General features: G+C 50.6%; 1 protein-coding gene across 3 annotated transcripts in view; it reads left to right on the top strand.

Annotated features, from left to right (window-relative positions):
* LOC139049718 (uncharacterized) overlaps positions 1 to 14,815 on the top strand; it is a 61,459-nt gene that overhangs the window by 31,247 nt on the left and 15,397 nt on the right. For all 3 annotated transcript variants that reach the window (XM_070525471.1, XM_070525469.1, XM_070525470.1), the window contains exons 7-9: positions 333 to 611; positions 5,983 to 6,147; positions 14,514 to 14,660. In XM_070525471.1, coding sequence (XP_070381572.1) covers positions 333 to 611; positions 5,983 to 6,147; positions 14,514 to 14,660 — 591 coding nt within the window. The remainder of the gene's footprint in view (positions 1 to 332; positions 612 to 5,982; positions 6,148 to 14,513; positions 14,661 to 14,815) is intronic.

A 14,815-nucleotide genomic window follows, 5' to 3' on the forward strand; every position in this document is an offset into this window, starting at 1 on the left:
TGTCGCGTGAAGTGAATAAATACAGCATGTTTTTTTCCCCTTTCATCGCACTCTCTCTGAGTTCCGTTTCAACAGGTAAATGGGTGATCTCATGCTATTCGGTTAAACAGTAGTACCGTTTAATACATACTTTTTCTGAGCTCCGGCCAACTACGGTTTAATGAGGTTTCACTGTAGTATAGAGAAAAGTAACCTTTTCTGGATGTAGTAAATAAATTTATTTCTTCACTATACCCGTTTTCTCTTCGCCATAACTGCTAGTTCACAACAAGCGGGTTCATTGTGACGAGGTTCCACTGTAGATAATTCCTGGCGTACTGGTTGTCTTGCAGGTTCCGTGAAGCTCAACCGCCCCATGATCACTATACTGAGCCAGAAGAAGACGCGGGGTAATGTTCGCAGCATCGAGGACTCTGTCTTCCTCAAGATGCAGCAGGACTGTCTGTCCCCCTACATGGACAGCCTCTTTGAGGACTCTGCAGCTGCAAACCTGCTGCACGCAGAGTGCGCGCTGCGGCTGCCCTACAAGGACCTTGCAAAGGCGGGGCTGGATCTGCACGCTGAGCCCTTCTTCCGTTCCCTGCTCTGGACCTTGCACCAGCGGTGTCTCCGTAAGTACAGCCTGTCTTGCTGCTACCAAATTTCCTGCTGTGTGAGTCGCACCCCCTGCTTTTCCCAAATAAAATTGGTATAACATGCACCTTGTTTTAACTTAGTTGGCATAATGAAATGTGATTACCGTATTTACTTTATTCTAACGCGTCCTTGATTGTAAGACGTACCCGTTTTCCGTGACAAAAAAAATTTTAAAAATGAAAACCTCGATTGTAACGCAGACTTGCTTTCTGTGACCAAAAAAAAAGTGTGACGGAATCGGGTGATGGAATCGATGAAACACTGAAAGGATTGGCCCGCGTTCCGTAAACAGAAAGGCATGCGGAGAAATTCAGAAAGACCAAAGGGTGTGGTGATGGCGGTCTTGGGAATGTCTTCTTCTGCGGCCGGTAGTTGATGTTAGGTTCGAACGAGATCGATCTTAGAAAAGATCATCGTACCATGCAACGCTACCATGAAGTCTTGAATGTTCGGTAGAGGGTAGTGATCAGGAACTGTAACATTGTCTAGTTCTCGGTAATCACCGCATGGGCGCCAGTCTCCCGTCTTCTTATCACCATGTGAAGTGACGATGCCCAATTACTGGAGGAAGGGCGGATGATGCCAAGTTGCAGCATGTGTTCGAATTCCGCTCGAGCGATCTTGAGTTTCTGTGGGGACAAATGCCGGGGTTGGAAATAGACTGATGGGCCGGAGGTGACAAAATGATGGCACACGTTGTGTTGCACCGGTTGCGTCCAGTCCGGCAGGCGCGTCAAAGTGGGAAACTCGCGTTGGAGTGCGGCGAAAGGTTTGTCCAACATGGCAGAAATTGGCGCAGTTGGCGATATGTCTGACGATGGGACGCCAGGAACGGATAGCTGGGTCAGTCGATGAGATGGCGTCGTTGGATGTCGACAAGGAGTGCGCAGTTGTGCAAGAAGTCTGCTCCAATGACTGCACGAAGGACGTCTGCAACCAGGAAAATCCAGCTGAACGCTTGTCGAAGGCCAAGGTTTAGCATGACTGAGCGTGATGAGAAAACTGGAGTCCTGGTGCCGTTGACAGCTTGCAAAAATTGACACAGGTGTTGCTTTTCGGTCGTAGTGGTGGTTGAGGAGAATGCTGACGTCAGCTCCTGTGTCGACTAAGAACCGTTGTCCCGTAATTCTGTCCGTCACATAGAAAAGGCGACTTGTGTGTTGGGCCCGACCACCCGTCGCCGTTAGAGGTCGGCCGGCCCATTCCCCTGCGAACCGCAGGGACGCCGACAGTGACGAGCGTCGCTTCCAAAACGGCGGTGGTAGTAGCAAATGCCAGACGTTGTAGTTGATGTTTCATGGCTGATGCCCGTGCGTCTTGATTTGCTGGAACTACGGCTGCGTGGGTGACGAGATGACGAACGGCGATGTACCGCCCTACAGATGATGCGTTCCAGGCGCTGACGTCAGCTTCTGTGTCGACTAAGAACCGTTGTCCCGTAATTCTGTCCGTCACATAGAAAAGGCGACTTGTGTGTTGGGCCCGACCACCCGTCGCCGTTAGAGGTCGGCCGGCCCATTCCCCTGCGAACCGCAGGGATGCCGACAGTGATGAGCGTCGCTTCCAAAACGGCGGTGGTAGTAGCAAATGCCAGACGTTGTAGTTGATGTTTCATGGCTGATGCCCGTGCGTCTTGATTTGCTGGAACTACGGCTGCGTGGGTGACGAGATGACGAACGGCGATGTACCGCCCTACAGATGATGCGTTCCAGGCGCTAACGCAAGGAGTCAAGCGGCGATTGCACTGCGGAAGAGCAGGACCATCTGCATGTTAGCCGGAAGTCGCTGCAAAAACAATTTGCGCAACAGCACATCATCGATGGATCTAGCGTTGTTTCCGAGCAGCTGGCTCATTCGGCGAAGAAGTTGATTAGGGCGTCGGTCGCCGAGTTCTTCAGCGAACAGAAGTTGCTGGATGTGAGGACGCTGTGAAGCTGCTGTGCGCTGTAGCAGGGCTGCCTTGAGATCGTCTTAGGCAGTGGTAGACATTGGGGAGTTCAACAAATCTGCTACTTCGTCAATGGCAGTGGGCGAGAGCGCTGCAACGGCGTAAGGAAACTTTGATGCTTGAGAGTGGATACCAGCGACTTGAAATTGTGATTTGGCCTGAAGAAACCACGCCGAAGGATGCTGGTCCCAGCACTGTGGGAGGTGGACAGCGATGGCCAAACAGGAGGGCTCACAGCGTTCTTCAGAAGGGTTCCGGCCTTGAGCTCTCGTAGTGTTGGTCTGGTCCATGGTCATGTCTACCACAGGAGCGTATGGCACTATCACGTCCGGGTCACCAAACTGTGGCGACGAGCGATCACGTCGACTGCTAAAGTCTCGGGCTGTCGCTGGAGAGGAAAAAGCGACACTCGATCTCTTAGCATAGCATTCCTTTTAATGCCCTTTCGAAATGCTAGCCCGTGCCGGAGCGTGCCAGCCGCTTGTGCCTCGTGTAGACGCGAGTGTCAACGTAACTCTCGTGCTGCTGCCGCTTCAGTACAATACCGTGCACTTCGTGCTTTAATATAGAAATACTATTTTCTCTCATTTGGAAAAAAAAAAAACATTTATTCCCAATAGATTAAATTGCAATGAGTAAAAACGCAAATAGAAGCGGCGTACCTTGCCGCCAAGATTTTCACTGCGCCGGTACGAGTTGTGTGGGGCAATAGATATCACTCTTCGTCGCTATCAGACAACTCCTTATCACTATTAACAGACCAAAGCATTTCATACTCGGTGCCGTCCATGGCATTCAAAATCCTGCACTTTTTAAACGCCTTGTTGACCATGGCAGGTCGGATCGTGCACCATGCATCTTTCACCCATCCAGGAAAGCCCTGCAGTAAGGCCCGCTTCATTTTATTGGCGGCATGAATTCTTGGCAGCTACTGACAAGCCATTCGGTGTAAAGTGCCCGAATTCTATCTTTCACTGGCTTGTTCAAACAAACATCGAGCGGCTGGAGCTGTGATGTCATGCCGCCGGGTGTCATGACAAGGCTGGTGTTGCATGCAGCCAGTTTGTCCTTGATGCGCTGGTCAAGGTGGCACCTGAAAGCGTCGAGCACAAGCATCCCACGCAGACCCAAACTGCCGCCAGGTATCTTCCGCCAAACGTTATCAATCCAGTCAGCGACCAAATCCGTGGCCATCCAACGTTTTTCATATGGGTGCACAATCATACCACTTGGAAACACGATTCCTTTTGGGAGCGTCTTCAGTCTGAAGATAAGATATGGGGGCATCTTGTGCCCATCCACAGTGCAATAAAGCATTGCGAGGACTAACAAAATGCGCACTTGCTTTGCTCCCTTTTCAACAGTTTTGGTTGCAGGCATATCACAGTAGAGTGGCATCTGATCGGCATTTGCAATCTGTCCGAAGTGGTAGCCATTTCAGTGGCGCAACTTCAAAACGTACGGCTGAGAACTGTGCAATTTCTCTTCATATTCTTTGGGCAATTTTTGGCACATCCCTGTCCGCCTTCGAAGAGGAAAGCCTTTTCTTTTCATAAAATTTGATTGCCAGCAGCTGCTCGCTTTGAAGTCGCTGTGCATTAGCCCTTTCTGTAGGCCTAACTGCATCGCCCGTACTTTGAGCAGATCAGTCTTCACAGGCTGCTTTGCCTCTCGCTGTTCTTGCACGTATTCCATGAGCAGCTCTTCTGTTACGGCAAAGCGGCCCTGCTTTGGTCCATGTAAATCCTTCCTTATTGCTTTGCTGGCAAAAATATTCTCCTTCTGTTTGCTCCAGTCCTGCACTCAAGTTTCAGGAACTCCGAACGCCCGTAATGCGGCCCGATTTCCGTCAGTCTCTGCACACATGTTAACTTTCCTTTTAAATGGGCATCATGGTGGACTCGGCGTGTCTTTGCAGTCGGTGCTTCCTTGCTGATTGAATAAACGTAGAAAATGGGAAGACAGGCAATAGACTAGGTTACACCAGCACCTGGTTACACATACAACATGGAGGTATGCACATGGAGGAAGCTACAGCAGCTAGGCTAGAAGCGCATACTAGGCAGCTATTTTTCGAATGCCGATGACGATATGGTAGCGCAGATTTAGGGTTGTACTTCATTCTAACGTGCATGCAATTTTTGGAGACGTTTTATTGGAAGAAAAGTGCACGTTAGATTCGAGTAAATACGGTATGCATGTTTGTAAGTTTATCGTGATATGCTGTACTCACCCATTTCGGGGCAGAAAATTTCCGTAAACTTTTTACTAGCTAACGAAAGGGGAAGGCGTTAACTGGGGGGCACGATTATTATTAATCGTATCATGAGAAGCCAACAAATAGACACCAAGGACAACACAGGGGAAATTACTTGTACTTACTGATTGAATTAAAGAAATGATAAATAAAAGATCGTGGTATCCGAGAATGTATGAACTGTTAAAAGAAGCATAACTGCATTTGGCCATTTCTTGTATTCTCGATCGCAAACATTCGCTCTGGGAAATCGTTCATAATGGGATCATATCAATGAGGTTCTATTGTTTTCCCGAAAACCTGGTTTTTTCCCCATAGGAGCTGCTATGAACCCTGTTAGAGTAATGTAACCTGAAACACACTTGGAATGGCACCGTGACGAGGGTATTGAACCGGAACTGAATCAGTGGCAAGCTTTCCACGGGACCTGTATCATATAATCTAATAGCAAATTTTTGTGACACACACTATGGAATCTTTCTTGTCGCCGTTCATAGATGCGCATTGGTCTCTTGTAGCTTCAAGCGTTATTATTGGGGAGCATTGTTATTGTGCACAATACACATTGTGTGTATTGCAGTAAAGCATATCAAATGAAAGCATATCTGCTATTTGGAACATGCCTGATGGTGCAAATTGTTATAGCGCAGTTGTAGTCTTTTGCCTGCCTGGTCTAGGCTTTGTTCTTGCTAGCCTACAAATTTTTATGTAGTTGTTTGCAAAAGTTTCTTACCTACCCAAACATAAGTTCCTTCATAGACTGCGTGCTTTGCAGTCTATGGAGAGACAAGCTTAATTGGTGGCTGCTGTCTGTTGGCCTTGTCTTGTGCTTTTGGGCAACATTTAATGATTGTGCAGTAATACCAAAATGCACCAAATGGCTAGACACAGCTGCTAAACTGCCCAAAGTGCTCCAAAACGTCCAATTTTTCTGCTCCAAAAGGCAGGTGTGGCTTCTCCTAAACTGCTCCAGAACTGCTGCTTTTTTTCCTGCTCGGAAAATTAGCTTAATATCCTAAGCTGTCTGTACCACCGCTGCCTACTACAGCAGGTGAACTTGTGGGAAGTATGCTGTCCACGCAAAGTGCAAGCTTATGTCTGCACGGCCTTGATCGTTGTCAACCATTCTTGTGTTCTGCAGAGCAGCTTCGAGAGAAGGCGAGCATTGCGGTGCCTCCTGAATATGGCCGCACCATGTTTGGTGTCATGGATGAGACTGGCACCTTGCAGTACGGCCAAGTGTTTGTCCAGTACTCTCGGGACCTGGCACACTATATGCCTGAGGATGAGTACGTTGTCCTTAAAGGTATGGCTGATGGCACAGTGTCCTCCTTATGTTGTTTCAGTGTAAAATTTTGTTGCTGAGCGAGTGTTTGCATTTTTGAAGGGATCCCCCCCAAAGTTGAAGGGACCCCAAATTTTAACTGTAATGCCAGTTTAAACAGTAAGAGGGTCAATCGCCAGACGAAAAGGAAGGACAGTTTCATTCTTAAAATTTTGCTCCAAAACACTAGCTCTGGTACACTAGTGTGCAGATTTCTAAATATTTTCGTGTGCAGTAGAACTTTGTTTGTATGTTTTGGAAAGAACTGTGAGAAGAAACATACAATCCGAAGTCACAAAATATTTGAGACTCAACTGTTGTTGACATCTACGTAATCCGAAGCGTCGCGTGGATTGTTGCAGCACAAAACGCCGAAGATGCATCGAGCTGGTAGTGCTCCGACGGCGGGAGACAGATTTTGTTCTTTTCCTATTGCGGGGTGTTTTAAGAGGGCAATGGGAAACTGAAATGAAATTGAGCTGGTGGGCAATGCTGGATGCTGCCGCCGGAAAACGGGATGCCCACATCATGCTGCCTGCAATCGCCTACTAAAAGCATGCAGTATGCTATCAATGGCACAACGCACTATGCACCACGCGCTGTAAAACAGATAGGTGAAGATGCTTATCGCAACAGGTTTGGCGGTGATAGTTGTGAATGTAGCGTGCAACGACCGGGCCGAAGATTTGCTGGTATCGAAACAAACTGTGCGTGCCGTCGTTTTCACGTGAGATGTGCGGCTATATACTGTTCTCGATTGCGTGTGCCTCAATCCTTTTGTTGTTCACGTGGGGTCTAGCAGACTGAAAACGTATACGATTGCAGTCTGCAGCAGGTGACGGTGTCTCATTTTGGTTATCACTTATTGAAAGCATTCGCTACGCTTCCGACAGCAATACACGCTTGCTCTCGGAATCGGCAAGCGTTGCAATCTTGCTGCCTCGAACCGGCACTCTCGGATGCAGATCCGCTGGCAGCCATAGCCACCACCACGGCAGCGCAAGGCCTAGCTGCTCCGACGTTCGCTATTAAGGTTCTTGCTGATCGGTGCTGTGTTTTTTATTGAAAGGATTCGCTACTGTCAGCAGTCGCACCGACTCCGCCTCTGTAATTTTTGCGATTGGCTTCGAAGCTTATAAGGTATGGCGCATTGTATAATGACGGTTCTCGAAAGGCAGCTTCGCCTCTGCATAGTAATGTTATGCGGTGAAGCATATGTCAAGTATTGCGGTGAAGCTCAACAAGCATGTGAAGGGGCAATTGTCACGGGGCGCTTTACGTATTCCCTAATTATACACACATGCACCTGCCATCTCCTGTCACAATTCGAGCACTGACATGTCTAATAAGTGTACTGGCAGGCTTTCAGAGCTTTTCCGGGCGTGCTTGTAGCGACTTGAGCCGTTAGGGGCAGTAAATAAAAGACATGCATTCATTATTTCGGACATTTTTGGGCTCCTAGGGAGCCCGGAAAATCGGTTTGACTGTATAAATGAACTGACTAAGAGGATGCTTCCAATTCCCCATGGTGGCATTGTGAGGATGGGAACAGAAAGGACAGTCGCATTGAGGAATGATCAAGAAAGGAACTGTGCCACCTCTTATTTGAAGGAGCGTGAGCTCGAAAAGCAAAGTGTTGGCTGACACCGAGCTGCAGGTGACCTTCATCCAAACCAAAATAAACTCTTTAAAGGGGTGAAACGCAACACTGAGGCATTGTGTGTGGGCTGAGAGTACAGCAGGACAGTTGAGGTTGGCTTTCCAGCTACTGAGAGAATCTCACTTGTGACAAGGTTTAGGTATAATACTAATGAGCTTGCTATCAGTTTTGACAGAAATAGCTCGTTTTTGAAAATATTTGCTTCTGTATGCATCTCTTTTTGTTCATATTGTCACGTGGTAGTGACGGTGAAGAGAGAACACAGTAGCAGCACTGTGAAAGGCAAAACTAGCTTTTATTGGGCGAACCTGTGCCCACAAAACAGGCTACACTTAAAGCACAACGATAGCGGCGAACACAGTCGGCGATCGTCGAAAAATCTGATCAGCGGTTCAAGCGCGTCGGCTTTTATAGAGCAGTCGTCGAATGTTCCAGATTAATCGTTCGGACCCGTGTGCCTTCCACAAAGTTCTACACCATTCGCGTTACGCGATGAAATCAGATAACACAAGGTTCGGCGACAACAGACAGCCGGGTAGAAGCATCGATAACTTTCCAGAAACATCGGATACATTCAGGCGCGTCCCTCGCTGTGCGATTACAGTTGTCAAGCGGCGAAACGTGGTCGCCCGATAAAGATAAGTACACGTGTCAATACCCCCCTCTTAAAAAGCATCGACCCGATGCTACATACAAGCGAAATAAAAACACCCGTAGCAAAGAAAACAACAACAAAAAATAAAGAATTTCGTCAGCGTCCGTAAAAGGGTTTAAGGCGCACCACGTGGACCACTTCAGATCGTGCGCGGCGCCGCTGTGAATGCGAAATGCCGTCTGGCACGACCTCATAGTCCAGAGCGCCAATACGTCGGATGACCTTGTAGGGTCCGAAATAGCGTCGGAGTAGTTTCTCACTGAGTCCTCGTCGGCGTATCGGTGTCCAAACCCAAACACGGTCGCCGGGCTGGTACTCAACAAAGCGTCGTCGGAGGTTGTAGTGCCGGCTGTCCGTCCTCTGTTGGTTCTTGATCCGTAGGCGGGCGAGCTGTCGGGCTTCTTCGGCGCGCTGGAGGTAGCTAGCGACGTCAACATTCTCTTCGTCAGTGACGTGGGGCAGCATGGCGTCGAGCGTCGTCGTTGGGTTCCTGCCGTAAACCAGCTTAAACGGCGTGATCTGTGTTGTTTCTTGCACCGCCGTGTTGTAAGCAAATGTCACGTACGGCAGGACGGCATCCCATGTCTTGTGTTCGACGTCGACGTACATCGCTAGCATGTCGGCGAGGGTCTTATTCAGCCGCTCCGTAAGACCATTCGTCTGCGGGTGGTAGGCCGTGGTCCTCCTGTGCCTTGTCTGACTGTATTTCAGAATGGCTTGGGTGAGCTCCGCTGTAAAGGCCGTTCCTCTGTCGGTGATGAGGACTTCTGGGGCGCCATGTCGAAGCAGGATGTTTTCGACAAAAAATTTCGCCACTTCGGCTGCGCTACCTTTCGGCAGTGCTTTAGTTTCAGCGAAGCGGGTGAGGTAGTCTGTCACCACGACGATCCACTTATTTCCGGTTGTTGACGTCGGAAAGGGTCCCAGCAAGTCCATCCCGATCTGCTGGAATGGTCGGCAAGGAGGCTCGATTGGCTGTAGTAATCCGGCTGGCCTTGTCGGCGGTGTCTTACGTCGCTGACAGTCTCGGCATGTTCTGACATAATGGGCGACGTCGGCGGTCAGGCGCGGCCAATAATACTTTTGTTGTATCCTCGAGAGTGTCCGGGAAAAACCGAGGTGTCCAGCGGTCGGATCGTCATGTAGGGCGTGCAATACTTCTGGACGAAGTCCTGACGGGACAACAAGAAGGTAGTTGGCGCGGACTGGTGAAAAGTTCTTCTTCACGAGGAGACTGTTTTGAAGCGTGAAGGAAGACAGTCCGCGCTTAAATGCCCTGGGGACAACGTCGGTGTGCCCTTCCAAATATTCCACCAGGCCTTTTAGCTCCGGGTCTGCCCGTTGCTGTTCAGCGAAGTCTTCCGCGCTTATCATGCCAAGGAAGGCATCGTCATCTTCGTCATCTTGCGGCGGCGGGTCAATGGGGGCGCGCGACAGGCAATCGGCATCGGAGTGTTTTCGTCCGGACTTGTAGGTTACAGTGATATCGTATTCTTGTAGTCTGAGGCTCCACCGCGCCAGTCGTCCTGAAGGATCCTTTATACTCGCTAGCCAACACAAAGCGTGATGGTCACTGACGACTTTGAATGGCCTGCCATAAAGATAAGGGCGAAATTTAGCTGTAGCCCAAACGATGGCGAGGCATTCCTTTTCGGTCGTAGAATAGTTGCCTTCCGCTTTTGACAGCGACCGGCTAGCGTAAGATATCACCTGTTCGACTCCGTTTTTCCTCTGGACTAGAACGGCACCGAGGCCTAGGCTACTGGCGTCAGTATGGATTTCTGTATCAGCGTACTCGTCGAAGTGCGCAAGTACCGGCGGCGACTGCATGCGTCGTTTGAGTTCTTCAAATGCGTCGGCCTGCGGCGTTTCCCACTTGAACTCAACATCACATTTAGTTAGACGTGTCAACGGCTCGGCGATGCGTGAAAAGTCCTTGACAAAGCGCCTGTAGTAGGCACACATGCCAAGGAATCTACGCACTGCCTTCTTGTCAATGGGCTGCGGGAACTTTGCGATGGCAGCTGTTTTCTGTGGGTCGGGGCGTACTCCGGATTTACTGATGACGTGGCTTAGGAACAGAAGCTCGTCGTAAGCGAAGCGGCATTTTTCTGGCTTCAGAGTGAGCCCTGATGACTCGATGGCCTCTAGCACTGTGGCAAGCCGCCTAAGGTGATCGTCGAAATTTCCGGCGAAGACGACGACGTCATCCAAGTAAACGAGACAGGTCTGCCACTTCAATCCTGCTAATACTGTGTCCATGACGCGCTGGAACGTTGCAGGCGCCGAACACAGCCCGAATGGCATAACCTTGAACTCGTAGAGGCCGTCTGGCGTGATGAAGGCGGTCTTTTCGCGATCCCTTTCGTCGACTTCTATTTGCCAGTAGCCAGACTTGAGGTCCATCGATGTGAAGTATTTAGCATTGCAGAGCCGATCCAATGCGTCGTCTATCCGTGGGAGGGGGTATACGTCTTTCTTCGTGATTTTGTTCAATCGACGATAATCGACGCAGAAACGTAGGGTTCCGTCCTTTTTCTTCACTAAAACAACTGGAGACGCCCACGGGCTTTTCGACGGCTGGATGATGTCGTCGCGCAGCATTTCGTCGACTTGGTGTCTTATAGCTTCGCGTTCTCGCGTCGAAACTCGGTAAGGGCTCTGGCGGAGTGGTCGAGCGCACTCTTCGGTTATTATGCGATGCTTTGCGACTGGGGTTTGTCGAATCCTCGATGACGTCGAAAAGCAGTCTTTGTATCGTCGAAGCAGACTTCTGAGCTGCTGTTGCTTAATCACTGGGAGACTTGGATTAATGTCGTAGTCTGGTTCGGGAACCATGGTCGTCGGGGTAGATGCGGCGGAATCCGAGAGGACAAACGCATTACCGGTTTCCGGAATTTCCTCGATGTACGCGATCGTCGTGCCCTTGTTGATGTGCTTGAACTCCGGGCTGAAGTTTGTCAGCAACACATCAGTTTTCCCTCCATGCAGTCGAGCGATCCCTCTTGCGATGCAAATTTCACGGTCTAGCAGGAGACGTTGGTCGCCTTCGATGACACCTTCTACGTCAGCGGGTATTTCGGTGCCGACCGAAATAACAATGCTGGAGCGGGGCGGGATGCTCACTTGGTCTTCGAGCACACTCAAGGCGTGGTGACTACGAGGGCTCTCTGGCGGTATCGCTTTATCTTCCGACAGCGTTATTGACTTCGACTTCAGGTCGATGACTGCGCCGTGTTGGTTCAGGAAGTCCATACCGAGAATGACGTCTCGAGAACACTGTTGGAGGATAACGAAGGTGGCAGGGTAAGTCCGGTCATGAATGGTAATTCTTGCCGTGCAGACTCCAGACGGCGTGATGAGGTGTCCTCTAGCGGTTCGAATTTGAGGGCCTTCCCACGTAGTCTTAACTTTCTTCAACTGGGTGGCGATGTGTCCACTCATGACGGAGTAATCAGCCCCTGTGTCGACTAAGGCAGTGACTGCGTGGCCGTCGAGAAGCACGTCGAGGTCGGTGGTTCTTTGTCTGGCGTTGCAGTTAGGTCGTGGCGTCGGATCACGGCTGCGTCGTGTTGAACTGAAGTTGGAACGTCGCGTCGTCGAGTCGTCGTTCGTCGGTGTAGTCTTGCCTTCCTGACTTCGCCGGGACGGCGGCGTGTCGTTGTTATGTCGTCGAGATCGTTTCGTCATCGTCTTCGTCGGCGGCGGAGGATCTTCGTCAGTTCGACGAACAGCAACCGCACCTCCATCGGTTGCTGCTTTTAGTTTTCCGGATGTGGGCTCGCTGACCGGCCCCGGGCTGGGCCAGTGTATGGTCGGCGCTGCGGCGACAGGTAGCGGCCTGGTGATGGCGAACGGGACGGCCGTCGAGGGCTCCACTGAGTAGCGGCGAGGTAATCGGCGATGTCACGTGGGCGCTCGCCAAGCTGCGGACGCGGCGCGTTGACGGCGAAACCTCGCAGTCCCATCTCCCGGTACGGACATCGTCAGTAGACATGACCCGCTTCTCCGCAGTGGTAGCAGAGCGGGCGGTGGTCAGGAGCACGCCAGATGTCCGTCTTCCTCCCGTAGGTGCGCTGGGCGACGGGTGGTCATGCTGGCGGCGGCGGCGGCGGACGACGAAACTGTGGCGTGACAGGGCCCTGGCGCGGTCGCGGAGGGGGGCCTTGACGGCGTGCGACGGCGGCGTAGGTCATTGCTTGCGGCTCGGGCTGCGGCGATTCAGGGGCTACTCCAAGTTGTTGTTGGAGTTCCTCACGCACGACATCGGCAATCGAAGCCACCTGAGGCTGTGATGATGGGAACAGCTTTTGTAGCTCCTCCCGCACGACAGCTCGGATAGTCTCGCGCAGGTCGTCGGTGGCCAGTGACTGAAGTCCGGCGTAGTTTGTCGCGTTCGTGCGGCGGTCGAATTGCCGGTTTCGCATCTCGAGTGTCTTCTCGATGCTGGTTGCCTCGCGAAGGAACTCTTCTACGGTCTTCGGTGGGATTCGTACCATTGCGCCGAAAAGTTCTTCCTTCACACCACGCATGAGAAGGCGGACTTTCTTCTCCTCGGGCATATCCGGGTCGGCGTGGCGGAAGAGACGCTTCATTTCCTCCGTGAAGATGGCAACGTTCTTGTTCGGTAGTTGCACTCGGGCGTCCAGCATGGCTTCGGCCCTTTCCTTGCGCACGACGCTTGCAAAGGTGCGCATGAAGCCGGTACGGAACAGGTCCCATGTTGTCGATGTCGACTCCCTGTTCTCGAACCACGTTCTGGCGGCGTCTTCTAGGGCGAAGTATACGTGCCGCAACTTGTCGTCGGAGTCCCAGTTGTTGAAAGTCGCGATTCGCTCGTACGTCTCCAGCCAGTATTCCGGGTCCTCAGTTGCTGCTCCATGGAAAGTTGGTGGGTCCCGAGGTTGCTGTAGGATAACGGGGGACGCTGGGGCAGCCATTGGAGTTGTTTTGACCACGATCTTCTTTGTCGACTCAGGTAGAAGTCCGTGCTCTGGGGGCAGTCCTTGCAGTCTGCGGCTAGCACGCTGGTCTTCGGCGATGTTAGTTTGGTCCTCGGGCTTCGGGCTTGGATCGCGGCTTTGCGGGGGCGTTCGGTACATGAACGCACTAGCACCTCCACCAGATGTCACGTGGTAGTGACGGTGAAGAGAGAACACAGTAGCAGTACTGTGAAAGGCAAAACTAGCTTTTATTGGGCGAACCTGTGCCCACAAAACAGGCTACACTTAAAGCACAACGATAGCGGCGAACACAGTCGGCGATCGGCGAAAAATCTGATCAGCGGTTCAAGCGCGTCGGCTTTTATAGAGCAGTCGTTGAATGTTCCAGATTAATCGTTCGGACCCGTGTGCCTTCCACAAAGTTCTACACCATTCGCGTTACGCGATGAAATCAGATAACACAAGGTTCGGCGACAACAGACAGCCGGGTAGAAGCATCGATAACTTTCCAGAAACATCGGATACATTCAGGCGCGTCCCTCGCTGTGCGATTACAGTTGTCAAGCGGCGAAACGTGGTCGCCCGATAAAGATAAGTACACGTGTCAATATTTGAAAATGTTTGACTTAATTTGCTATGGGCTTTACCATTTATTTTTCGAATCTATTTTATTCGCTGTGCATTTTACTAACCCCTCGCTTCAGTTTTCTATATTGAATAATATAAACACTTGCTCCTTACTATTCCAACTAGATTAAGTTTTTTTTTTTTTAGACATGCTTACTAGAGAGTGACAGCATTGGGCGACATGGTGTCAGCCTGTCTTGATGTTAAGTTCTGTGTCACTCAGGGAAAACCTGGAACATTAAAGGAATTAGAAAATGTCAACTTGGTAGACATCCTGACTTTAATACTTATTGAAAATCCAGCATTTGCAAGATAATTACTTGTTAGTAGTTTACGTAAACATTAACATTACTGGTCATCTGAACAAAACTAAAACCATCCTTGAACTAGTTTATTGCTCATCGTGACGTGCAGGTTCCCTTGGCATAGGAAATAGCTCTGTACTTTTCTGAACTTTGTGCAGGCAGTGTGGTAGTGACCAAAAACCCTTGCGTCCATGCCGGCGACATCCGGAAGCTGGAGGCCGTAGATGTGCCTGCGCTGCATCACATTCGTGACTGCATAGTCTTTCCTTCCCTTGGCAAACGGCCCCATCCCAACGAGATGGCTGGTGAGTAGTGCGGTTCGGCTTGCATTTGCACGTCCCCTTTAACAACAGATTAGGGTAGATGGTCAGAAGATGTGTCAGTCATGCCAAGCTGCAGGGGTCTGAGTGAAAGATAGTCAAGGTGGTAGTATGCTGAATCTTGTATTTTCTAGTGAGTC

The sequence above is a fragment of the Dermacentor albipictus genome, chromosome 9 (genome assembly GCF_038994185.2).
Source record: "Dermacentor albipictus isolate Rhodes 1998 colony chromosome 9, USDA_Dalb.pri_finalv2, whole genome shotgun sequence".
Taxonomy (NCBI): domain Eukaryota; kingdom Metazoa; phylum Arthropoda; class Arachnida; order Ixodida; family Ixodidae; genus Dermacentor; species Dermacentor albipictus.